The sequence below is a fragment of the Anser cygnoides genome, chromosome 10 (genome assembly GCF_040182565.1).
Source record: "Anser cygnoides isolate HZ-2024a breed goose chromosome 10, Taihu_goose_T2T_genome, whole genome shotgun sequence".
NCBI classification, from domain to species: Eukaryota; Metazoa; Chordata; class Aves; order Anseriformes; family Anatidae; genus Anser; species Anser cygnoides.
The window spans coordinates 6055065-6082490 of NC_089882.1; the positions used below are offsets into that span (position 1 = coordinate 6055065).

General features: G+C 44.1%; 1 protein-coding gene across 1 annotated transcript in view; it reads left to right on the top strand.

Moving 5' to 3' along the window:
- The first annotated feature begins 16485 nt into the window (after window positions 1-16485).
- The window catches only part of PDZRN3 (PDZ domain containing ring finger 3), a 133567-nt gene continuing 122626 nt past the window's right edge, over window positions 16486-27426 (top strand). Inside the window, exons 1-3 of the mRNA XM_048074362.2 lie at window positions 16486-17446; window positions 23198-23284; window positions 24448-24555. Of these exons, the coding sequence (XP_047930319.1) occupies window positions 16730-17446; window positions 23198-23284; window positions 24448-24555 (912 nt within the window). The 5' untranslated portion in view covers window positions 16486-16729. The remainder of the gene's footprint in view (window positions 17447-23197; window positions 23285-24447; window positions 24556-27426) is intronic.

Here is a 27426-nt window from a genome sequence, read left to right on the forward strand (position 1 = left end):
CCTTTTACATGTGAACTCCAAGTAAGCCGAATCATACTGGCAACATAGGAAAGTTTATATTGCTACCGAATAGAAGTAGCCTTAGCAGAGCAAGGACATTTGCAGCTATTAAATAGCTGGAATATTTCAGTGTAGCTACTTTGAAAATATCAGAGTTCAGCATGTATTTCTGGTCCAGTACTCCTATACAACACATAGCAAAAAGAGCATCCAAGTTAGAGAAAGAGTGAATTACAATGCACTGCAAAAAAACCTCTAGAAGAGACGAGATGTTTGCAGTGTTTGTATTGCAAATGTTTTTGATGTTCCTCAGCAAACAACTTCCATGCTAAAGAAATTCCAGACTCAACTCCAGGGGTTGTCAGTTTTCTTCACAACATTATTTTTCCAAAAAGGTTTACCATAAAAACGGGCTAAAAATAACCTGATCTCAGCCACAAGCTAGTGCGTTTCGTAGAATCATGTTTCATTTGGATTTAAAATTCGTTTAAGGATTTATTTAGTTTTGCTAACTGAGAATTCACTACGTAAGTAACATATAACACATGGCCTATGAGATTATGATCACAGCGGCCCAGACCGGCTGAGGCTGGAGGCACCTCCGGGTGCCTCCAGGCCCCCCCAGCCCCAGCAGGGCCCCCCCGAGCAGGGTGCCCAGCCCCACGCTCATGCCGGGGCTCAGGCACCCACCCAGCCCCGCGGCGCCTCCTGGTGTTCCAGGCTGTCCCCACTGCCCCTGGTCCTGGTGTTGGGCACCGCCGAGCATGGTCGGGCTCTGTCCTCTCCTCACCTCCCTTCAGGTGTTTACGGCCATGGGGGAGCCTCCCCTGAGCCTCCTCTTGCAGAGGCCAAGCAGCTCCAGCTCTCCCGAGCTCTCCTTGCAGTGGAGACACCCCAGAGACACCCCACTTTCAATATCTTGGTGGCCCTTCCTTGGGCTCTCACCGGTCTCTTGAGCTCCATGTCCCTGTTGTCCCTGTTGTGCTGAGCATCACGGTGTGCTGGGGACGGCAGCACTGGAGCCAGCACTCCAGGAGCAGCCTCAGCAGTGCTGAGCAGCGGGGAAAGAGCGCCTCAACCTGCGGGCAGCGCTTTGCCCGGGGCAGCCCAGGGGAACATCAGTCTCTGCGGTAATCAGTCATCTTTGTGGCAACGGCTCATGTTCAGTTGAACTTCCAATCAGACGTTATAAGGTATGCAATAAAGATCTCTGTTCACACACACATACTGAAGTGACGTATTTTTATGCATATTTACATTAAAAAACTTACTGTCAGGATCTTTACTGCAGGCTGGTTCTAAAAATCACTGGAAGAGACCTCATGGCCGGCAGGCAGCTCCCACCACCGAGCAACTCCCCAGTATCACCATTTCTCCCAGGACGTTCTGACAAAAGGGCAGGGTTCAAAACCCGCTTCTTTTTCCCGGTCCACAACAGCATCCTGGAAGGGGCTGAACGCGGGCGGACCAGCACAACGTTGGGGTGTGACCCTGCTTTGGGGGCACAGGCAGCAACACGCCAAATCCCATGCCCCACACTTCTCCTCCTGCAGCCGGCGGGCCCCGAGCCCGACCAGGACCCAGGTATCAGCGCCCGCAAGCCACGGCCGGCCGAGCTGCGGCAGCGCTCCCCGTTCGGCGGGAGGAAAACCATCTGGATTTCACAGTTCACAACTGGGGCAGGCATTCCAGCGCAGGCAGGCTCCCACTGACTTTCACTTTGTTTTCGTTAAAACAGACCAAGTTGCTGTCAGCTTTCCTATGACTTTCTCCCGCTTTAATTTACGTCCCATGCTAACTCCGCAAGCTTTTTCCACTGGAATAAGCCAGGGAAAGAGTTTTTACCCTGCGGCATTTAGGGAAAACCAATCAAGTTATGCAAGGAGGTTGGGATTATTTCTAGTCTGGGGTTTTTGGTTTTGTTTAATTTTTTTTTTGTTGTTATTTCTTTAACAAACTTGTTATTTTAATTTTCAGGTTTTATTTGGGCTGAAAATTTGGGCTACGATTCTATGAAAACTATTGTTACCAAGTAATAGGAAGGTTAAAATTGGAATATTTTTGAAATTGCTACTACATTTTTCAGGTCCCAGTCAGGCTTATGTACTAGACTTAGCTCAAGAGGAAATTAGCAGAACAAATATAATCGCTGGCTCATTGGTATAGTAACTATGAGGATGCAAACTATCCTGGCTACATAGTTTAGCACATATCTGGCTCCATATATATACTCGATTTTCTGATGCAAGGAACGTTCTCCAATAATTTGGTAAGTAACCTCTGCCGATCAATTCCATTTACTGTCGTACTATTTTTAAAAGGAATGTCCTTAAGTATCCCTGTAATTCCAGCTTTCTTCTAGCATTACTAACTTGGGAAACGGGTGACAGCTTTCTGTGACTTCAGTGGTCACAGCAGTTTGGCACACACGTCTCAGATTAAAAAACAAAAAAGAGCCATGTGACTATTTTAATGCACTAAAGTATCACAAAGTCAAAATAAAATGTAATAAGCTTCCATACAAACTATGATGTTCTTTGCAACCATAAGATCTATCTCAGAATTTACCTATTGCTTGGGTTTTTGAAAGGAAAATTTTCTGAGCATAGCAAATTTAATATCCACTTTAATATAACCAGGTTCCACTTAACATAAAGTTGCTTTTTCCTCAACCATTTAACTGACCTCTTTTAAGATAAACTCCACACTGAGATGGATCTGTGCACTGTCAGAGACAGTCCCGATCCCAGTATTGGTGCCCCTAGAGAGCAACCTGCACTAAAAGCGCAATACTTGTGTATGTTCTCACCGTGGATATAACCTAGGACTTTATCTAAAGGTAGATGGGAAGACCAAAGACAAGAATGCAATGAATTGTTTCTAAATTGTATTTTTTTCTGGATGTTTTTCAAACTCACATTATTCTTTAACCCATAAGCATGAATCTGTGTTATCCTAGGCACCTTCAGAGTAGCTCTGAGTCCAAAAAAAAGTTTCAAATTACTGAAATACAGTTGAAAGGATAAAAACTTTTATTCCAAGACAGATTTTTAAGTATCAAATAGGGACTTTAAAAAAATGACCGGCAAATCAAATTGATCCTTTATGCTATATCTAATAACTGTGGTCACTAAACACCAGATTATAGTCTTGTTACCATGTTTGAGCTGAAGGCACTGTTGTTTGAAAGATCAGGCTCATGTCCAATCACAATTTTCCGTGTTTCTTATGTGGAAATATAGCAAATTCCAAGATGTATTTAAAAATAAATCCCTGGATCTTCTCTCCACCTAATTTAAAACTTCTTCAATTAAGCTTTGGAGACTTATACAACAAATCAGATATAAACATTATGAAAACGTAGCAAGTAGGACTCCAGGGATTCTTTTAAAACTCTGCAATGAATAAGAGATGTAGTGTGAAGTTCTGTAATTCCCAAATGATGGTTTATGAGTTCAAATTGCAAAGTTTCCAAGTAAATATCACTGTAGGCATGACTGTCTAAGAATAGAAGGGAGGCAAGGTCTGTAGGATGTAATAACGTTTCGGAGACTAAATTATACAGAAAAAAAAAAAATTGGGGCACAATTCTTCATGTCATTGAAGAACCACTGAAGAATCCCACAAAAACTTTTTTAAAAGGGCGTGCGTGCCAGAGAACTTTGTGCTCTTTCTAACTATCTGGTCTAATAAAAGACGGAAAATAACTTTGCCTTAAAAGACTTTGCCACTCTGAACAAACTGGTTACTTGGACAGTGATATGACGTTCAACCCAATTTAAAGTCACTCCCTACTACACCACAAACAGTCCGAAAGGAATACATACATACTTATACAAAGCTGGTATACAACCACTGGACAAGATAAGCAGTATACATGCCATTTTCAAGTGTTTCACAAGTCACAGGGTATCTCAGTGAATACATTCAGAAGAAGCGATTAAGTGGACAGTTACCTGTGGTAAATGATAACGTATTCATTTCCTTCAGCAAAAGAAGGAGCTAAACTGCATTACAAACATCTAAGCAGAGCTGGTGCATCCTTTAAGAACCACAAGCATGCCTGCGTGAAAAATACTTGTCAGAAAACTTTAATGAGAAATTTCCATTGAATTATTGAAAGATACCTATCATGGCTTGCTATCCAGTTCTAGAAACAAAATTGTTTCTGAGTTCTCACTCTTCAGGTGCTGCTCTCCCATCCCAGTAAGCCATGTTCTCCAGGAGTACCACTGCACCCCAGTATGGTGCTTTTGGACTACCCTGCTAGAAAGTCCAATTATTCCATACACCAAAAATCCCCCAGTCTGTGAGGGTGCTCTGACCTTGATTCCAGTGAGTGAAACAAGATGTTAATTATTTTGCAGTGCTGAGATATGAACATAGCATCTGTTTGAAGGAACAATATCTTAGCTCTGGTAGAAGTGTTAGAAGAATACTCAAAAATATCAAAATACTCATTTTGTGATGCATTTGTCACAAAATTCTTAGCTGACTCATATAGAGAACAAGAGATACTGTAGGAAGGCCTGCCTTGCTTAGGCTTTATCCTAAAAGTGCAAGGATTTCACAGAAGTAGAACAGTTCCTTCAAGCTTTGGTGGCAACCACTACCCAGGACTAACCACTCACAGACTCCCGCTCCGATTCTGCAATAACGTAATTTCTGCATGGTGATCTGTTCTTATTTATTTATTTTTATCCTCTTTCCTGCCTCCTGCTTTTCAAACCACCTAAAATACATCAGCTAGGGGCAGCCCCCCTCAAACTAATGCTGTCGTTTCTTGGTGACTGTATTTTTTTCCATTAAAATAATTAGTCATACAGGCTTTTTCCTTAGGGCAAGTCTAGCCAGTTAATTATTAAGTAACTAAATTTCTTAACTGGTTGCAGGAACCCTGACCCATCACCAGTCATCGTTTGGCCCCAGCCTATTCACAGAGAATGAGCAGTGGGAAGGCGCGGGCGGCTGCTACCCACGAGGGCAGCAGCACAGATAACAGGAAAGCTGTACAGCTCTAGGCGAGGTGCAGAGGAGCTATACGGGGATGTAGGTCCTTCACACGGTTGTTTTGGACTTCCACAGATCGCATAAGATGCCTGCCAGGTTGGGATAGAAGCCCGTTCTGGGCAAGGAAGGCCTTGCTATTTACATAAGGATGCCAAACAGCTCCCTAAGGGAGGATCTAAATGTGAACTCATTTATGTGAAATGTGAAAACCAACTGTGAACTCACAACGTTGCCATCGCCCTGTAGCTGTACAGAACAGATGCCTTCTTATTTAGGCATCCCAATATCATCTGCAACCTGGATCTTCTCAGCTGTACGTTCACAATGAATAAATTAAAAAGTCGAAGCATGCAAACAGTAAACTAAGCTGGACTAAATCAACCTCGAACAAGAAATGCACAGTGACTGCTGCGGAATACATTGTGCTTCTTAAAGCCCAGGGACATTCAAACATTGTCAGTAGCACAAAAAGGTACTGCTTTCCTCGTTTTTTGCACAGCAGGAGACAAATGAACTTTCAAGTCTCATTTCAGCTCATCCCAGAACAAAGACAACAAAGGTGCTCCATGTGCGGGCATGGGTCATTCTTGCAACCACTGCTTCATCTAGTGAGGACAAGGGCACCCCTCTCTATGAACCCTAAGTCTGGTTTGTATAAAGACTGATGTTTTCTTTCATAAGCCTGCCATTTCCAGAGACTAGTTTATTCTTGCTAGGATTAAGTAGATAGCAAGAAAACATGCTGCAGTAGATGTTGTCAGCCAATTAAAGTAAAGTGGATCATGGCCCGATACAGATAGTAGAAATTCTACAGAATATTGTTCAGATTCCCAGACAATAAATCTTAGAAGTAACGTCTGAGATATTGTTTCAGCCCAATAGTATCTCTCAAACATTTATACAACGATATATGTATACAGCTAGTTTTATTTGGAGCAATGGTCTCTCTCGATTGATTTACGGAACTCACATGTTGAGCCTTGAAGCCTGTCTTGTTATTATTTCTCTACTTAATCTGTGCTGAAAACAAAAAAAGAAAATCACCAAAATAAAGATGACTGCAAAAAGAGATCGTGCATTGGTACCAGTCGTTTTTAAAGTCAACATTAATTCTTCATCATAAAGATTTTTTTTATGAGTCTGCAGATACTACTCACAGCCAGGAATTCCACCCTGACCTCTCATTTTGTTTAAATACCGCATACAGTTATAATGGTTTGTAATTTTTCAGTCTCTATTTATTACCTCTGTATGCTGTATCCATAGAAGTCTTTATCTAGTTTCCCATCTGCGTAGTCCAAATAGAAGTGACATCTTTGAGTGAAGTACAAGTATTCTAGCAGGAAGAGCTCATTATACGTGATAAGGGATAGTTCCTTATAACGTTACATTAAGACCATATGAGATCTATCTGGAACACTTTTATGAGATCCACTAGCCCTATAAAAATGGTACAGTGAATAATTTCCTGAGACAGGCAAGATTTGAATGGCAACGTATGCAATGCATTTGGAGTAGTCTGAGTTATAATACTAGCTGTACCTTATTTCCTTTGGAGAAGCCACAGACAACCCCAAAGCCCCCCAAAACCCCAAATCCTTAAGAAGCACTATGGAGCAGCAATTTTTGGTGGAGAGGAACAGTGGACCCTTATTTTCATGCGAAAGTCAGAGCAGTTACTTTATTCATCTGCAGAAACACAACCTCCCCCCTACGTTTAATGTCACAAAAATGCTAACTGCTCATGGGGGAAATATTAGATCAATGCTAAAAAACAGCTGGGAAAGACCAGGGGAAACATTGCACAAGATCCGCAAGCACTTTGTGGAATATTTAGCTGGCACTTTTCTGGACTGTTTGTGAGCATTTTCTGATATTTCTGAAGGCATGCTGGGAAAATGGTATGGGAAAATAACAGTGGAGTAGTAGAGCCATATGAAAAAAATCAACAACAAATAATAATGAAAGAAGCTAATTTATTTCCCAGATAAATCAATGCTAAAGCAGGATTACACTGTCTGTAGCAGTATTTCTTGCTAGGAAAGCACAAGACTAAGCCGTGTGTTATTTCTATAATCAGTTCCCTTCCTTACTATTCCCACCAAGCTGCTAGCTTCCAGCTGCAAATGAGAGAGGCATCACCGCATGCACACATTCCAAGAACTCTGCCACTATCCTACCTCCCTCTCTCCTGGCCTCTTGCTGACTAAATTCGGTTTTTGCTAATTTTCAAAAATGCACTCACTGTTTTTTATGAAAACTGCTTGCATTCTCTTGTGCAGAACTGAGCAGCACTTAATCAATTCATATTCACTAGATTTGCACTTGTCTCCTCAGATCATATCACCTGAGAAAGATTTCTTCTTCACAGCTACTTTAAATATAATTATACGCCTCTCTTCCCCAACACAGAACCTGCCTCTACCCCTCTCCCTTTCCCTGTTTTAAAGTTTTCTGTATAGTTTCACCACTTTCAAAGGTATGTAAGACCATATGTTTCAGGCTCCTCTGCTCTACTTTTTCCCAGGTCACCTTGATTTTGGTCTCTTATGCAGAGAGTTCAGCATCTGACATCAGACACAGCCTTTGCCTTTGTGGCAGACGTAAGTCAAGAGACTCAGAACTTCTGCAAAATGCCACCAACGGCGTGCAGACAGTTTGAGCATCAACATTTACCATCCAAGGCCCCAGAAGGGTGTATATTCCAGTAAGAAGCCAACCCCTTGAGCAATATAAAAGGCCTGCCAAGGACAGCCAAGTAAAACCAGATGCCGTGGGTTGGAAAGATACAGAATGCACTGGTAGACAGTGTGAGATGAGAAAACAAGGAAAGGACAAGGAAAGGAGTGGACAAATAAAGGGAGAGAGAAAAGAAGAGCTACAAGGAGAGAAGTGACATTTTAGTGCAGTATGAAAAAACATACTACAGGCAGGCTATACAGGAAGGTAAAGGAAGGCAGACATAAGTGTAAAAGGGAGAAAAATGCTTTTTAGATATATATGCCCAAATAATTGCTAGCTGTAATACTGCTTCCTACATGAGAAGTAATTTAGCGATTAGCTTCTGTGAGACAAGACCGAATGATCTCAAAAAATGCAGGCCTTATCAAATGTTGGGGAAAATATGGAAGTGTGAATCATAGTATTTGACTATATAAAAAATAAATCGATGACCTAGGGGTATGTTTTACCCTTACTTTTGCCATTGGTAAGGATGGTGCCATCCTACTTCAATTTGTCTGTCTCCAGTAAATTCCTGATAATTGCCCACGTGCTAACTTTACACAGTAGGGGTCAATACTGCACTGACTGAGCATAATACTAAGGGAATGGCAAACGTGCAACTTAAACAAATTTCAGTAACTTGAAATAATTCCTACCACCAGTTCAGTACACTAACCTTTGCCTTTAGAAAAGCTATAGTCAGATAAATCATTTAACTCTACCATCAAGGCTGTTACCTTTGGCTTTTTCCATTACTTTCTATCTTGTTATTCAATGACTTAAATCAGTCACTAGAGTCTACTTTGTCAAACTTAATCCATAAAGCAACTATGTATATCATGATTTTCTGATGATTTTTCCACAGTCAGTCCAATTTTTTGTACGAACTTTACTAAATTTATCCTTGCATTAGAAAAAAAAAAAGTCAATTTCCACAGTGGCTAATGAAAAATGTATAGGAAGACCTAAAGCTATTGCAAAATAAAAACACATATTGAGATAATACCTGCCTTCAGAACCAAATAAATCCAGTCGTCACAGACTGGGGCTAAAGGGACAGGCTCTGGAGCTGAAGCTACTTGGGTCTGCAGCAGTATACATCCACCATGACTGCTTATAGCCAGAAACACAATGCAGAGCAACAAGTGGCTTTATATAAACATGTCTCAGGGAGACACAACCCGTCTGCTCTTCCCATAATGGTTCTCAGCTACGGTTCCGATGAGCAAACAGCAGACGGGGATGGAAAAGCACCTCCCATCTCCAATATACAGCCAGTTAAGTAGCAAATGTCAAGAAGGTCCCCACAGCAAATTTTTGAATATGCAGGATGCTGGGTGTCACAGTCATGCTTGTAAATGGTACAAAGTTTTTGCCCTGGCCATGTGTACCATAGGTGAAGCCTCCCTGACTTCATTGCATAAGGTCCTCTCATAAGAACAGTTATTTAAAATAGAGTATGGAAAATTCTTGTTGTAGTCTTTATAAATGCTGTGTAATGGAAAATGAATTTGCGGAAAACAAAGAGTAGGTATGAGAGCAATCTCATAATGTCGTCATTGTTACAAAGCAATGTACAAACATACTGTGTTAGCCATTATATTGAAAACAATCATCTGCCTAAAATAGCCTGCAGCAGCAAACAGCTACGGAAAGGGATTTGTTACCAATCATATAACGCTCTGTACTAGTTACTAGTTAGACCTTCTTCCAATATTTAGCAGGCTTCTCTGCAGTTTGTGAAGGAGCCTTTATCCTAAATAAAGTGCCAAGTTTTCAGCCTCCTAGTTGAGCTACAAGTGAAGAACACAAGCTGCAGGAGAGAAGGAAGACCTGTGGAAATGCTACGTAGACCATTTTCAAAATTTTGTTCCATTGTGATGTCGATGGAAATTTTCACAGATAAGTATAAAAGTGGGGCAATTCATTTTTGTAACTGATTAATTCTGGATACAGCCATGTCAACACATTTTTCTGGAGCAAAACTGGGGAGCAAAACTAAAAGGATTCACCCCCACAACCTCAAAGGAGGAAGGCTTGCTCCAAAGGAGGCACACAGTAGGTCTGGGAGATTGGCACTTTAGGACCATGGCTGCCAATCCCACTGACATGCCATGGATAGGGAATACTAGTCACATGCTAAATGTGGAGCACAATCCTCATTTCAAAATTGACTTACTTGGTCATCCACTCCAGCCCTCTGCTCCAAACCAGCCTCTCTCTCTTCTGATATCAGAAATTTCAGCCTCATGCGTAAGTCCTCCTAAAAACACAAAAATAAGAAAACTGTTCCTTAACGCTCATGGTGACTTGTCCTTCCTACTACTAGACATGACTGAAAATGCTCAGACAATTTTTATCTTAATATCTTTGAAATTGTCCTTGTTTTGCTTTGCTTAATTAAAACATAGCGTTGTCTTTATTATTATCATTAATTTGTTCATTCTCCAGATAAAATATTTTCCTTATGTTTTTACATAACATCCTGGGTAACAATACTTTAAAAAAACTAGTTACTCAGAAGGAAAAAATATAAGTAACTACCTCAATACAACTTTAAGAAAAAATTTAGAAATTGTAAAATAAACTGTCGGCAGTATCTACTCATAATGATTTGTATCTAACTTTTTACAGCGAGAACAGATTTGACATTTCAAGGAGCTTTCAGCAAATTCTGCCTTTATTTTTGAGTCAGATCTACTATTTATCTCTGAAACTGTTTTGCTGTGAGGCTCACATTCTGTCACTGGCAAACGAAGCAGAGACTGCCAAAACAGAAAGATACCACTCTTCTTCATTTTGAAACCTTTGTCAAAGTTCAGAAAATATCTTAGAAACACCAACTCCACTTTTAAACTGCTCTTGGTCTAAAACGTTAATGTAATTTCAGGGCATACTTAGTATTCTAAAACCACAAGGAGAAAAGAATAAAAGAAAGGACCTGGAAGTTGTCTATCTAGATCAAGACATTTGGAAAACAAAAATAAGGCTAAAACTGAAACAGTTACGAGGGCCACAGAAAATGTTTTGAAAATGTTTTTCATTACAGCTAGATTGCTATGAATATTAACATTTAACAGCATATTTGAATAGAGCTGGTGGCAGCATCTTGTGCAGTAAGATTACACTCAAGGTTGGTGATTTTCAGAGCACAAACACAGAAGTTTCTGACGCTCCACATTTTTGCACTATTAGAAAATTACATGAACCAGCCATACTGCAGAGGCCTTGGGGGTCCCTGTACCTACTCAGCCTTGCCTCTGCAAAACTTTTAGGGCTCCCAAAGGATTCTGATCATGCAAAGTGGAAAAATTTTCCGACCTTCAGGGCAGCAAACCCTTGAAAAACAAATCCTGTTTAAATAAGTACCTCTTGCCTCCTAGCAGCAAAACTGGGTCTGCTTAATAGATAAGATGTACCTGCTTCCTTCTTCTAAACTAAATGGTTGGTTTCCTGAATACGCACAGCTCCCTTCGCTTGCGCCATTTTGAAATAAGGGTAAATGCTGACTTATTTTAATGAGAAAAAACATGTTAGTGTAGACAAACGTACATCAGTCTCAGCCCCATGTTTTGTGAGCGTGTGTATTTCCACATGAAACAACACAATACACACTTCATGTGCCTGAAAGGGTTCTTTTGTTCGTTTGTTTTTCTTTAAAACTGGTTTTCATGTTTCTGGAAAGTAAAGATTTACAATTCCAGGATGTTCTGGCTTTCTCTGCAATTCTGCAGTATGGAATCAGCTCCATGTGAAAATCAGCAAGGAAAACTTTACATTTTGAAAATCGTAACTTGCATCCAGGGGTTTCCACAATGGCTTAACAGTTGTCTGATTTCAGCACTTCCCTGGCAAGAATGTCACTGATGTAAGATCTCCGAAATACAAACATTAGTTTTTGGGATGAGAGCCTTTGCCATATTCAGGTTTTCTGGTGTGAGAAGTTTCCTACAGACGTCTTCAGTTTATATCACGTAAAATCTGTGATCTTTCAAGTTCACTATTTCTCCAGAGTGTCATCATGAAGTTATTGTGCAACTCTGCATAGGCAGAGATAAGCAGTTGGAATGCACCACGCAGAAGTCATGTAAAATCTTTTCATATGAAATCTTTTAACATTTAAATGATGTAACTTTTCTGAGCTATCATTCAGCAGCCAAATAAAACTGAATGACGATTACACATACTAGAGAGCAGCTCTTAACCTTTCCCAGACCACAACAAGCCATTTTTGACCTGCACAGGCAATTTGATGCTCATCCTAGCCTGACTGTACAAGGTTTCTTTTTAAAAAGAGTAAACTTATTTTTATTACAGTATTTAAAAACATGTACGTTAATTCTAAGTAATTTTCTAAAAGTGCACGTGATTTTTTTCAAGTGGTATATTCCAGGTACTCACCACCTTTGCTCCTTTTCACTGGGTAAACTTTGTCATGCCCTTGCTCTAACTTCGCAAATGCCTGTTACACCTCTCTGCCCATGGCTTCATTTTATCCCAACTCCATTCCCAACGAAGTAACTCTTTGAAATCTGTACTGGGTATTTCTCAGTATTAGAACCTCCTTTTTAGAAATGCGTGTTCTAAAGCAACATAAAATCCACAGAAAATACAAGAGCCCTGAAACTAAAAGGCTTCTGTAAGGGACCACCACCTTTAAAAAGACCTTTACTATTATTAAAAAAAAAAAAAAAAAAAAAAAAAAAAAGGTCAATTAGGATCAAATTAAAGCCCAGAATCCTGTCTCTAAGAGCGCTCAGCTGGGGTTACTCATCTTACACAGATAAGAGCATGGTCTGTTTGCAGGGGCTCTCTCCTAGCTCCTGACAATCGGTAATTTGGAAACTTCTGAGACAGAGGCCAGTAACAACAGCTGGGCTCAGCATCCAGAGATGCTCTGCCCCCTTCCTGAACACACACAGAGCTTCGGTCTCTACAACACCCTGCAGCAGTGCTCAGCAGGGAAAACAACATTCTCCCAACCCTTTTTTTCTTTTATTTCTTGGGGTTCATCTGACCCAGAAGTGAAGAATATTTTACTTAACAGACTGGGATTTCCAGAAGGCTTCTGGTTTTGAACTAACGCATATGTTTTAAATGGGAATTATTCCTTGGCTTATAAAAATTTAAACGGTGCTGTAAATATATAAACAGGGCAGCTGCTTACCTAACAAATAGTGGATGATCACAAAAGCCTGCTTGTCAAATACACCTTGTGCGAGCATTAAGAATTGTTTGTTTTGGAAGCTGTACAAAAGCATCTTGCAATAATCCAGTGTTGCTAAAGTGGAGAGAACGGAACGCTCCACATTATTCACACTCGTTCTGCCAGTATGAAAAGTAAATCCATTTCCATTCCCCCTACTGAAAATAGGAATATTTTTCTCATTTTTAAGAGCAATTGGTTGGACTTCAGGACTTTCAGAAATGGAAGAAAATGCGTGGAAAGGCTCTTGGATTTGCCACCTCAATCGGTCCAAAACGCACCCGTGCAAAATGCCACGCGTTAGTTCTACCTGGCAGGTTCGCAACATCCGTGAGCACGGAAGAAAGGGAAATGAAGCTGAGCGATCACTAGCACTGCAGGACACCCGTTCTCCGAGACGCTGGCTGACCTCCACTACCACTGCACTCACTGTACGAACTCCTCCAGAACATGCCTTTTAATTACAGCTTGTGTTTTACGTCCCACCCATTACCATTGAGTTAACTACAGGCTGGATTTAAACATTATCATTAGCTACAGCGTCTAAGATGTGTGAAAGGGAATTAGGCATATATAATGACAGTTCTCTCTCTCTAAATGTTTAAATAAGGGAGGAAAAGACAAAGAAATTATATAGTACTGAATGTGGTGTCTACATCATAATTTGATACCTGCTGCACGTTTTTGTATTGCTGGGGAATTTCAAAGATGCAGCATTTGTGGTCACAGGCCAGAGCACAGGACTGGATGCTTTCTGGGATGTAGCCTCCTCCGAAATTTGGAATCCTTTTGTAGTTTCAGGCGAGCAGCAGCCACATCTGGGCCTCGGTCATGTACTCAGATCACAGGCTTACACATAAAAAAGCAACTGCTCACCAAAGCTAGCTCAACATCAAGTGAAGAATGGCCCAGAAAAAAGCCATTAAAACACAGCTAGTTCTCCCTTACCACACAGAGGAGTGTTCATAATAAAAAGGACAATAAATAACCTCAAAACTCTCAGATATTGTAGTGGTGAGTTAAGATAACTATGTGGACAGAGAGCACTGAACATGACTGATTGAACGCATTTCCTAAAAAGCCCCAGAAATAAGAGCATTATCTTGTATTTCTCTTTTTCCATTTTAATTTAGGAATGTGTTCTTATAGCCAGCATTCTTCTGGGTCTTGTCTGTGTATTATTCATGAATAAAATACAAACATTACTATGACCTTAGTTATGCAAAGAGATGATGAGGAGGAAGCAAGTTATGAGATTGGCTCAAATGATGCCAGTCTTTCACGTATGTGTCTGAAAACAGCCAGATCTCTGAGGCAGGTAAGTAGCTGCTAATCAGCTACACAAAAGAATGTATAGAACCTCAGGAAAGGATGTTTGTGTTTCTGTTGGGTGCTATCTTTTACTTCTTACTCAAACATTCCTTCTGAAAGACGGGGATTGATTCAAATTTTTGGTGCAGCACGATCTGTTGCTGGTCTACAATTACCTTCTAAGCATCCGCTCTATTGTTCCATCAACCTTCTGCTTGGACATGCAGAACTGTGAAATCCTAGCTCAACCGCCAAGGCAGAGTCTACCCTCTTGCAAAATACTTAATGTTAGTGCCATTTCAGTCGTTATCATTATGCACCATCTATACACATTTAAACATTTTAAGACATTTCAAGACTGACATTTTGCTTGGTCCACTCTCACCAGCTGTTCTGCTATCTTCTGTTAATGCAAACTCACATTGCTACCAGCAGTAAAAATAAAGGACTGAGGCGGGTTTATTTGGTTTCTACTTTTTTAAAGGCAAACTGATGTAAAAAAAACACCCAGTTTCTTACAAAGATCTCATAACCAAGAGTAAAATGATGCTAATCTTTATGAACAACAACAGAATCAGTATCTCCAAATGATTTGATTTTCTATCAGACTGGAAAGTTCACAGCAGCAGAAAAAAAAAATGCAGACTGAATGAAACCTGCTGAAAAAAAAAAAAAAAAAGAGTTTTGCAGACCTTCCAGAGTTGTCATTGTGTCCATGCTACATCCCAAAGTACAAAAATGCTGTGTCCTTACCCTTCCTATGACAGGCCAGCAAATTTAAGAGGCAGAGCCTGAACGCCCAGTAAGTGCTCCCACCCCAGCACTGCCCTGGTGATGGGAGAGCTGACTGAACGCGAACGACCTTCCTTGGCTGTGGCAATGTAATTTCAGCCCCGTTGGCAATATACTGGAAACCAACGCGCCTTTCAGCTTCAAACCTCAGCCTTTGAAAATAACTTTAAAGGCTCCTGTGGAGAGACTGCTTCTTAAAATTTCTTTTTTCCAAGGGGGAACTGAAATGTGCCTCCAGTAGGGAAAGCTCCATTTGTGCCTTCTCCTGTGGGTAGTGGCAGCAGGAGAGGGAACTTCAGTTCCCTGTCAGTGTTCCCAGCTCCTGCCCAACCGCACGACTGCAGAGGCCTTCAGAGGCTTCCACCACAATTGATTTGTAAGTAATCAGTTCCTACATAAACGTCCCACTAAAGTCTGTCACAGAATTCAGCACAGCATCTGCCTAGCCATGACTTCAAATGAAAACATCACGAAAGGTCTCGTCTGTGTTTTCCATCCAAATATTTGCAGAGCTCCAAATAGCGTAAGGACCCCGGTACGGGCATCACTGAAATCAGCGGAAGCCCTGCCTCTGGCTTCGGCAGGAATGGCCTCGTGCATCCTGTACAGACAGATCTGAAACACTAAGCCTCACCTGCAACAGTTATCGTTGAAGACAGCACCGTATTATCATTGCTATGTACTCCAGCACGGCCCTGAGCGCACGAGGCACTTCACAAGCTCACGTAAGGAAGGCGGTGTGATGGTGGTCACAAGGGGCTCCAACCCGGAGCAGATATCTCCGAGCAGCCCCTCCAGGAACCACTGCACTGCTGGATTGCCCCATCACACGAGGCCACGGACAGCGCCTACCGAATGGGTGGTAGCGCTCAGGTCGCTCCGTGTACCCTCAGACCGCGTCGCCTGGGGCTTTATTTCAGATGAGGTGTTCATGGACAGTTCATGGCCTGGTTATGGCCACCAGAGCATGGGTGCCCAGGAGAGTGGCGTGTGGCCTGGTGAGGGGTGGAGGACAGGGCACTGCGGCACGGCGAGGGGCACAAACACAAATGTTTTGTCCCTGAGGCTTGGGGAGCACACGGAGGACGCCTGGGCACCGCCTGTACCAGATAAATGTGGCACCACAACCGGCAAGTCCCACGGTGAGAGGCGCTAACCAGCCTGCAGCGCCACGGCCAGGGGCTGCGCGTGGTGTCCAGATGCAGCTAACCAACAACGTGCGTGCGCAATCCCCGATTCTGCCATAATTCTTTTTAAAAAGGGCAAAAATCCCTTAAGGATGCGCGCAGCTAAGCCGTGAGGTGATCTGCTGCGGCGGGGGGGGGGGGGGGCTCGGAGGGAGGGGGCTCGGCGGTGGGAGGGGCCCGGCGGGGAGGGGCCCCGAGGGGCGGGGCTCGGGTGGGTGCGGCCTCGAGGGGGCGGGGCCTGCGGGGCGGGGCTGCGCGCAGGCGGCGCCCGGGAGCGCGGCGGCGGCAGCGGCGGGGCCGGGCCGGGCGCTGCCCGGGAGCGGCGGGGGCAGCGCGGCGGCGGGCCGGGCGTCGTGTCCGGGAGTTGTGCCGGGGCTGCCCGGGCGGCCGCAGCGGGTTTTGCGTCCCGTCCCCGCGCTCGGGCCACTTCGGGCGGGCTCGCGCCCGTACGTCTGCTCGTTGCTGCCGTTCGCTCGCTTCCCGGCGGAGCGGAAGGAGGATGGGGTTCGAGCTGGATCGCTTCAGCGGGGACGTGGACCCCGACTTCAAGTGCAACCTGTGCAACAAGGTCCTGGAGGACCCGCTGACCACCCCCTGCGGCCATGTGTTCTGCGCCGGCTGCGTGCTGCCCTGGGTGGTGCAGCAGGGCAGCTGCCCCGTCAACTGCCAGCGCATCTCCACCAAGGAGCTCAACCACGTCCTGCCCCTCAAGAGCCTCATCCTCAAGCTGGACATCAAGTGCGACAACCACGCGCGGGGCTGCGAGGCGGTGGTGCCGCTGCAGCAGCTGGGCGAGCACGCCGAGACGTGCGACTTCTCGCCGGCCAAGTGCCGCAACCGCGGCTGCCGCCAGGTGCTCAACCTCCGCGACGTGGAGGCGCACATGCGGGAGCGCTGCGAGGCGCGGCCGGCCGGGCTGTGCGAGCAGGGCTGCGGCTTGGTGCTCACCCACGGCGAGCGCCGGGCCGGCGGCCACGGCTGCCTGCGGGCCCTGCGAGCCCACGGCGCCGCGCTGCAGGCGCGGGCGGCGGCGCTGGAGAAGGCGCTGAAGAAGGAGGCGCTGCGCGCCGGCAAGCGGGAGCAGTCGCTGCTGTCGCGACTGGCGGCGGCGCAGCTGGAGCTGCAGGTGACGGCGCTGCGCTACCAGAAGCGCTTCACGCAGTACAGCGCCCGCCTCGACGCCCTGGCCCGCGCCCGCGCTGCGTCGCCCGGCAAGGTAAGGGGGGCACAGCCTGGGGGGGGTGGGGGTGTGTGTGACGGGGGTGCTGTCGGGGAGCCCGCCCGCCCCGTCGCGACACCGGGGGGTGAGGTGCGGAGCCTCCCCGCGGGGCCGCGCGCTCCCTCAGGGGGTCTCGAGGGGCTGGAGGGGGCTGAGCCGCCGTGAGGAGGCTCCCCGGGGTCACACCGGGCGGTGGGAGGCGGCCGGCTGAGGCTGTGCCTCCACGTCCCCCGAGCCACCCCTGTGGGGTCCCCCGTGCCCCCCGCCAGCCGTTTCAGGCTCCGGAGCAGCCACGTCGCGGTGCGAGGCTTGGGGTTTTTTCCAGACCCCCCCTGGGTTCTTTACTCGGTTTAGGAGGAGAAAAACTACCTTGATTTCAGGCGGACAGAAATAAACTGTTTATAAAGTGGTCAGAACCAAAAGGCAGAGCTGCCGCGGCCCTGAGCTCTGACGGGGACGAGGCTCCCCAGCGAGGGCAGCGCTGGAAGCCAGTTCTCTTTTAAATGAAGACATTCGGAGTCCTCCCCGTGACCTGGAATGTGCCAGCACAGACCCAGCAGTAGTAGACTGCCTGAGACTGTCAGACATCTGTAGGCACACCTCGAGAAACGCTGGGGCTCCAAAAGCTGTGTAATGGAAACAAAACTTCAGCTTTCTCTCTTTTTTTTTCTTCCTTTAAAGAAATCCAGGGCCACACAACCCACCGTGTTTCGCTAGCTCCAAGCAGAAAGTATCCCAATACTGACAGTACTGTTCTGACTTCTGGGTGTAATGCAAGCTAAAAACCTCAGTAAAGCTGCTAAAAAAGATCAGGGCCTTCACATACGTTGCCGTCAAGGTTCAGGGCCGTTCTCTGCCTCCTGTTTCCCTGCAGCCGCAGAGCTTGCGGCCCCCAGGGCTTAGCGGGTGGCAGCGCAGCCCTCTGCACGGTCCCACTGCTGGAATCGTCCCCTGCATCTCCCCCTCCTCACCTCTGACCTGATGCCAACAGCACACCTCTGTTCGTGCCCTGCCCCTCCGTCATTGCTGTGTGGCTGGGGTTGGTAACCTTTGCGTTATTTAGCTCCATAAAGCGTAGTCAGCTGCTTATTAGCACGAAAGGCGCTGCTACAAAACGTTGCAAGCGTGCAGGGGAGATAGTTTCCAGCCATACTTTTTATCAGATTTATGGACGCAGCTGCCCAAGACGCCTGCGTTGGTTTCCAGCCGCGTTACAAAAGGCTGTTATGCAGCTTTCTGAGGCAGTGCCTGATCTGAAGAAAGCTGGAAGGTGTCATGTCACCACAGCCTTGTGGTCTAGCGGTCAATCAATTACATGTCTTTCACAGCATTTCGGGCAGCTTTCCAACACCAACAGCTTTAGTCTGCCCAGCTCCCAAAGAAGTACAATCAGGAAACTTGCATCTTTGTGCACCGGAGAGTTTTTTAAAAGACCTTCGGTAATCACCTAGCGCAGGGGATGCTTTACCAATTTGGGGATGTGGCTCGCTTCCAAGTTTTTACTCGGGGGTTGTTTTCTCAGAGGCGCTAGCACAGGCTGTGCAGTGCAGGATGCAGATTATAAACACTCAGCGGGGCGTTATGTGCTTGCCTAAGGATTAGGTCTCTCAATGCCTGGATTACACATATGGTAATACAGAATAACAGATTTCAGTTTCAGAAGTGATTGCTTATTCAAAGCATGCAGCGCCATTGCTATCGTTATTTTACCGTCATCGATAGTTGTACTTCATAGGTTCTGTTATAAGCTGTAATTGTTTGTTCCCTGTTAAAACACAGACCTAGCACTAATGAACTGAGTTTGTTGGCTAAAAGTGATGATTCCAGAACTCACTGTAGGATGTTCTGGGTTCTCTGTAGGCAAAGAAGAAAGATCTTCTGACCTACCTGATGGGTGGTTGCTTGTTGCTGCAGATGTAGAGCCAGTCTAGAATAAATCAGAGGGCGTATACCCCAGTCAAAACAGACAAAGTGCCCACTTACAGTTCTGTTTAAATGCTTAGGTACAGGGGAAACATGATAGTGACGGATGTAAGGCCATTTCCATTGCGAAGGACCCAAACTTGTGGTCTTTTGGCTGGGGCAACTGTTTTTGAGCAACTTTGGAAAAGCCTGGTCTGGGTTTGTTTTAGCATAGACTCCCTTTGTGGGACCAGATGAATCACTTCGCTTTTCTGTGCTTCCATCTCCCATTTCTGAAGTGAGTTTATAACACTGCCACAGCTATATAAAGACACACGTAAAATATATATTTTATACACACAGAGTTATCTGAAAATACCTCACAATTTTGTAAGTCCATTAAACAGCTAGATTTGCATTAAGTGATTCCAGTTGTGTTTTCCATATGTACTCTTCCCCATCTTCTTAGCCACTGAGGGAATGCTTTAATTTTACAGTGTATTTACTGGATGTCTGATCCGTGCTTGTTCCAAAAGACGAGTTTGAAGGTTTATTTAGAGGGCAACTTTACTCCTTGGTTGAGAGGTGAGGCTTATTGTAGGCAAGCTTGAGGAGGGAGTGGTAGGGAAGGCAGTGTGTCTTTCTCAAAATTAGTATTGCCTTTGATCAGCCCTGTCAATCCTGAAACATCAAAGTCTAAATAAGCAAGAAAAACCTCATGCTATTCAAACAATGCTTAATCCTTGCTGAAACATACCACTGTTCACACCTATTGATAAGCTGATCTAGTCGGTCCTTTATGTACACAGCCATCAAAGTCCTTCGGGAAGAAGTGAGTAGGGGGGAATCAAAACCAATTTATGGAGCTGGTTCCAGCCCAGGGGGAGCAGACGGCACAGCGCGGTGTAAAGGCCGTGCGTGGCAATGTCCGCTCTCAGGATGGCATTTTAAACTGTACGGATGTCAGTCTACAAAGGGCGAGTAGAGGCTTCAAGGCCTGCCAAAGCAAGATCTTTGGAAGTCTGGTCTTAGGCCCTTCTGCTTTCCTGATGACCAGAGGCAGGGACAGACTTCCAGTAAATACATCAGACAGATCCGGGAACTAGTTCACGATCTGGTGTTTAGGACCCGAGGTTTAATGCCTCCGTGGAGGTGGCGACACAAGTTCTAGTTGCGTAAAAGCCAAACGAAGCCCTTTAAAACAAGATTGCATTTTTTCTCAGGCTGTCCCCGACCAGGCTCAGCTGGGCTTCGGTCAATAAACAAGGCGCTGGAGTGCTTCCTGGAACAGGCAGCGCGGCTTCGCCACGCGATTACCAAACAAATCGGCCTTCCAATAGAGGAAGCAAAAGGCAGCCTTTTAGCACCGCATTACCCAGCTGGGAAGCAGACTCATCTCAAGAATTACTTGTAAGAGTCCTGCTCGGCTGCGGGAACGCACCGTGCCGGTAACCCTCGGGTTTGCTGCAGAGCCAGGCGTGGGGCAGGGCTGGGGGCAGGCCGCGGCATCTCCAGTTACTCACTGCTTGATGGTGGCTGCACTGGAAGGCCAGAAATGGCAGAGGAGAAAAGAAAGGCAGAGCCCAGGACGTTGCTGAGGCTGAGAGGTGACTCTGCAAAAGTTCCCAAGCGTTGGAGCGACGCGCTGCCGCCTGCCCTGTGCCTCGGTGAGTTAGCCCAGATGGCGGAGGTCTCGCTGGGTGGTGACGTGGGGCTGTGCCCTGCAACGCTGCTCTGCAGCCACAGAGGGGACGGAGACAGCGCACAGACCTGTCAGGACTGACTGGAAAGTTTCTTAAAACCCCCGTGGTCATTTCTCAGGAGTGCTTCAGAAAGGCACTGCATTAGGGTGGGTTTTTCCCACAACCTTTGACTGGTTCAAACTTACCTGCTTTAATGCTTGTTCTGCGAGGCGTACACCATCAAATCAGAGCCACGTAAGGAAGCTTTAATGAAAGCATTCAGCTTTAATTACGGAAGTGTCTTGAGAGCAATGTTGTAATTGTTTCTTGATTGTTCTAATTGATTTGCCTTCTTAAAAAGGCATGACAGGGGAAGCCAACAGCGACACTAGCATGTCCTTGTCCTTCAAATGCTGAATTACCAGGCCCTGAAAGTGGCCTCCCAGGACTGGAAATCTGCTCCTTGAAATCCTGCCTGATGTCTGGGTTTGAAGACTTGCAGGGCAATAGCCTTTACATCATTTTCCAGCCCTCCTCTGGGTACCTGATTCTTCCTGGTGGAGAGCGTAGGCAAATTCAAATAAAATTGGTTGGGACGCATTCCTATTTCTCTTTAACAGGTCCAAGTCTGCTTATGGGACCTACAGGAAAGAAAAGATCACAAACTGACCAGAAAATTGCAAACCAAAATTTCAGGTGGAGGCTGCTGGTGCAGCAGCCCCATGGTGGAGCCTTGGGCATGCGGTCAGCGGGGCTCTGCTGGTTTACACCGGGAGGGAACTGGTCTTCGTTATCACCCCCAAATCTGAGAGTAATTCAGTAATCCAGGATCACTTCGACATTTTTTGTGAGTTTAATTGGCATTAGTATTTGATTGGCAACTTCAAATTGATACGTTAGAAGAAAAATGCACAAACTAGAAACATCTGCATCAAATTACAGTGTAACTGTTGTAATTTTTGTCATTAATCAGTTATGAAAACCAGACTCGTAAGATAACTTCCTCAAACTTTCTTGTGTTCGTAACTTTTTCACCCTTTCCATAAAAGAAAGAAAAAAATCTTGGAAGTGGGAATGTTCAGAGAAATCTGGAGATGCACCACATGCAGTTCTGACTATCTTCTTATTTCTAAAACGAAGATTTATTCAAATGGCTTTTGTAATGGCGTACTGTTGTATAGTTTTGTAGTGTAGTGTTATGAATGATGGCCACTTGATTGCGATTGAAATTAGCGTATTGTGAGGATTTAGTTGTGTTCAACAGTGCATGCACTAAACTTTGTCATAGTGAGACATACAGAGCTGAGTAGCATCACAGTGTCACAAAGGATATTGTTGTGTACGTTTTTATAGAAGTTGTACTTTACATGAGCAAATGTGCAGTTAGGAGCAAGCTTGGGTAGGCCAGGATAACGGAGCACAGCTGCTCCAGTATTACCAGTCTGTCCTGTCTGTCTTTGTGGTGCATTTTTTACCTAATCAGAGAACTGTTCACTGCAGAATTTCATCTTTTAGGGAATTACCATAATGATTTTCAGTCCTGGAGGATTTCTGTTTTGCTAGTGTTAAAATTCGCTAGTGGTTTTTTTCCAGAGAAAAATGTATTAGGAATCTCTTCACAGCGGGCACTGTGGATAGCCATTAGCGTCGCAGGCCTTTTGCAGGATTTGTAGCAGTTTTCTTTAAAGCTGTTTTCTAAAACTCACCAGAGAATTGCTGTTGTATAGCAGTTCATAGTTGATACTTTTTCAAACAATGTACTGCAGCTAGCACTGGAGAGAAACAACAAAAATGCAGTCCTTCAGACACCCTCAAGCACTGGAAAAGTCAAGAATCCGACTACTGGAAACATGGAGTATTTTACATAACACATCACGTATGACTGGGTCAAGTAGTTGCAGGAACAGTATTGCATATAAATATCTTCTGTTGCTGTTAAGTGTCTCTGTGGATCTCAATAAAAAATACGCATAAATCTCAGAGGGCGGCTTTCGCAGAGGCGCACCGCGGCGGAGGCTGGAGCGCTCCCGCAGATGTGGTGTTTCTCCAAACTTCATGGGAAAAGAAAGTAACAAAGCAACCCAGCAGACCCGGATGGAAGTGTTATCTGCCCTGCTCACCGATGCGCACAAATGTTTTGAATACGTTTATCTGTTCTTTGCAGGGCGAGGAAACCAAAGCGCTGACTCTTGTCCTCCATCGTGACTCAGGCTCGCTTGGATTTAATATTATTGGTGGCCGACCATGCGTGGTATGTTAATTGTTAAAATATGTTTGCCCTTTCCAGTTGGGAAAAGCACGTAGGTCAACACTTAGAGGAAAAATGCTGCTGACAAGCATTTGGTTCTCTTGGGATTCTTTCAGAGCAAATTTTATGGTCAGGGTTGTATTGGAAGTGTACGATGGCTGTTACGTCTGTACTGTCTCTTCCCTCACACCACGTTTAATCTTGCATGTGGCCACCGCTAGGAACACGAACGTAGGTGGAGTGTAACTCCCCAAACGGGGAAGGAACCCTTTGCTATCTCCTTCTCAGACCATTCCGCTTTGAAGACAGTGCACGAGTTCAGGACCCGCAGCTTTGGGCCCTTTACAGTTCGTTAGGAAAACATTACTCTCCTCTCTACCCAAGATTAGGCAGCCCTCCGTGCAGGTGAAGGGATGTAACTTAACCAACCTACTTTTGAATTCCACGATTTCAGCAGATGTTTCCTGCACCACACACTCGCTAATGTATTTTTTCTTGATGCTTGTTGGCTGGGGCTGCTGCATATGACTTTAATTAGATCAAGGAGTAGATTATACCTTGTCCTAGTAATTTAGAAAGTATTCAGAAGTACTTCTTGGCCTCTTGGAAATGTGACATTAATCACGATTTATTCCTAGTAAATTCATTTGAAAGTTATTCTTTATAGTTAACGTTTCTCAATTACTTTTCTGAGACATGGTTCTGCACCGATAGAAGCTGATTTTGCAGTAGGCAGAATACGAAGACCCCTTGTTAGGTAGAAGTTGTTTTCCACAGTTTTATTTGTAAGCCTCCAGAGGAAGCGCCGTGCAGCTAAAAATAAAAATGCACCGTTGCCTTACGTTTGATGTGCAAGCAGGCTGCCGTCTCATTGGATTTTACATTAAGAATAATTATAATGACAGTTACTACTGAGCTGGCCTAAGTCAGAGGAAAATGATTACCATGCAGCTAATGAACCTAATGAAAGTCCATTCCTGGTTGTACAGTTTTTCAGAATGGGAGTATCAGGTGTTCTCATTAGCACAAAGAACCCCATATTAAGACATCCCTAAGAATATTTCTTCTAAATTGCATACACTGTTATGACACAGACAAGTTTTAGCTGAGGGAAAATGAGAGTTAGTTCAAGGTATGATATTATATTTTTCTTTTCCTCCCTAAAGGACAATCAAGACGGTTCATCCAGCGAAGGAATTTTTGTATCGAAAATAGTCGACACAGGGCCTGCTGCTAAGGAAGGAGGGCTGCAAATTCATGACAGGATTATTGAGGTATGCGAATACGCTGTCCAGTCTCTTTTAATAGTATGAGTTCCGTGTCAGGGCTTCAAATGGCATGATGTTTTAGTGTGGGTTTGGGAGAAATGTACCGTGGTAAACACTGTCTAGAAGACATGTCTGTTAAAATATGCTTGACTTGACTCAGTGCTGACCTTTATGGCTTTAGGTATAGTCCTTACCTAAATATAGAAACCAGATTATGGATGGCATGTGCATGTCCTGACTTTCTGAGGAGCTAGCATCTATCTGGTATGCCATAGATATTTCTTTTTAAAGCTATTGGAAACTTGTAAGTTATTTAGTTAAAACCATATGTGAAATAGCTGTAGCGTAAACCATGATTTTATTTATCTTGGTTTCTAAGACCAAGGATAATGTTTTGAACAGTCAGAAAAAAATCTACTCTGAAGTTTCCCTAGGGTTTATCGTAAACCTGTCCGAGTAACTCCCATAATGTTGTTTGTAAGTCCTTCTGTTATTCAGATTGCAGTCTGAATTTCTTCTCGTTTTGCCAAAGTCTTGACCTCAATAAAAAGTCCTTTCTGTGAAAGAGATGGTTGCTTGAAATGTTTGTCGTAATTTGCAGCGAGTAAACTTCTTTTTTTGAGAGAGAAGGAAAGGTTCGTTTTCATGAAACGCAGCTGATTGTGAGTCAGTTTCCATTGTTTAGCATTTTACAGTTAGGAAAAGTATTCTTCACTGCCTTATTTTTGTAGGCTGGAGAAACTTTGAGAGTCTATTGTTCAAAAAGATAAGTGCGGTGTTTGTTGCCAAGGATATCATGGAACAGCCAGTTTCTCTAAGTAATGGAATTCCATTGCTGTTATGTTTTGCAAATGAGCAATAAACAGCTGTTAAGGATTTTCTGTTGGCAGGAGACAATGTGTATTTGCTATTTTCTGTACTGTTATGGTAAATTGTATTCACAATTTAGTAAGGATATAAAATATTAATTAAGTTTCTTCATATGGAAAAGAGTGGAGCCACAGTAGCAGAACTATACAAAGATAAGAAGCTGAGCTGTGAAATGATCCAGGGTTGCTTAGACTATATATATAACAATTCTGAAAAGGTCTGGACAATTTTGTGAGAACTACGCAATTTTGTTTGAACTGAAAATTTTCCCATAGGCATACACTTCCCTAAAGCGTATTTGAAAAGCTGACATCTGCTTCTGAAGCAGTGTTTGGTCACACAAATGAAACGACCATGGAAAAAAAAAAAAACTTTGGAAAAAATCAAACACCCCAAAGTTAGGAGATGTCTTAGTGTCTTTATGCAAGCTCAGCTCAGTCTGCTTGAGCGTGAGCGCTGTAACTCGGGCTGCAACTGCAGGCGTGCAGCATTTTGTCGGTAGGATTTGGCGGGGGAGAACAGGGACGGCTGACCTCCACGGGCTCTACAGCATCTGCTCTCTTACGAGAGACTCCCTCCTTACTGCTTTTCTTTGCTCCATTTTTCCACAAGTTCAGCATTTGGCAGTGGTAGCACAGGGCAGGCTAAGCAGCTAAATACCGCTGTGCTGTACGGCCACTAGGAACCCGAGAAGAACTCAGAAGAAAGCAGGCAGGGTGGGATTTCATGCTGTGATGCCTTTATGAGTAGCATTTGTGCAGGCTCTTTCCCTCAATTTGTAGTTACATTTTAATGTAAGAGAAGACTCCAGAATAAAGACACAAGGGGAATCTGTCCTGTTTATAACACACCAAGAGTAGCAAGAAGCCTTGTGCAGGAACCTTTGTGTTGACAACTCTTGTTGTGCTGCCACAAATGCATTTTCATGTGCACTCTTCTCACCTTTAAATATCTGCAAAATGCTGATGAAAAATTAGCAAAATTATTACTGAATTGTTGACCTTGAGAGCATGAGTTTGGATTAGGAATGTCATCTCAAAGAAAATCTCTGCATGGTGCCCAGCTGATGTGTTCTGGTTCCCCCTGTGGAGTACTCTCTGCGTATTCTAACTGGGATCTTACAAAGCCCTAAAAATATGTGCACTGGGGACATCAGGACCTGAAAAGAACTGTTTCGTTCTGTACTCTGTGCAATTTGTATTTAATGCACTTTAACTCTTGTCCCGGTGAGGAAAAAAGTGGATAGCTCCTGCACTATGGCATCTAAATCAGCTTTATCATACTATTAATTATATTAGATAATTGAAATATCCGGTAAATTTTCTAGATGAAAATTAGGTGATATCCAGTGATAATGTCCTTCTAGAGGCAGATGTTTTTATTGCCTTTCCAAAAGGAAACTTTTTAACCCAAGTTTGATTTTTCAGTTGAATTGCCAGACTCATTTACAGATACAGGTGTAGCTGTGGACTCAGATGGAATTCAGCATAGAGATTAAAGCATACTCGTGGGTCACATTTGCTTTGAGAAGCATGAAAGATGGTAAAGATAGATAACGTAACTATCTAGAACAGTTTGGCTGTCAGGGACATATGTGACTTGCTCATTTATTATTAGGGTTGTAAGTATCACCAGCGTGATTTTAAATAGACCCTTTCACAAAGAACTGTTGCTGTAGTATAAGCTGCTGAGCATAACATCTCCAAAATTAATTCCAGAATCCATGACAGTGAACATAAAATGCAGTAAAATGTAAATTTGATTTCCTTTTGAAAATGTTTCTCTATCATAGATCTTACAGTAGATGTGTTTTGGAGCACGTATAAAATAAGAGCATTGTTTTTCATTTTCACAAATGTCAAAACATTTCTTACTACTTAACAGGATTAGGCAGTATAAAATTGAGATGCATGGTGCTGTTCATAGCTGATAGCAAATGCTGCTTGCAAATTCTATCCCCCTGACAAATTGATACTGAGATAAACTTTGAATTATGTCAGAGATAGT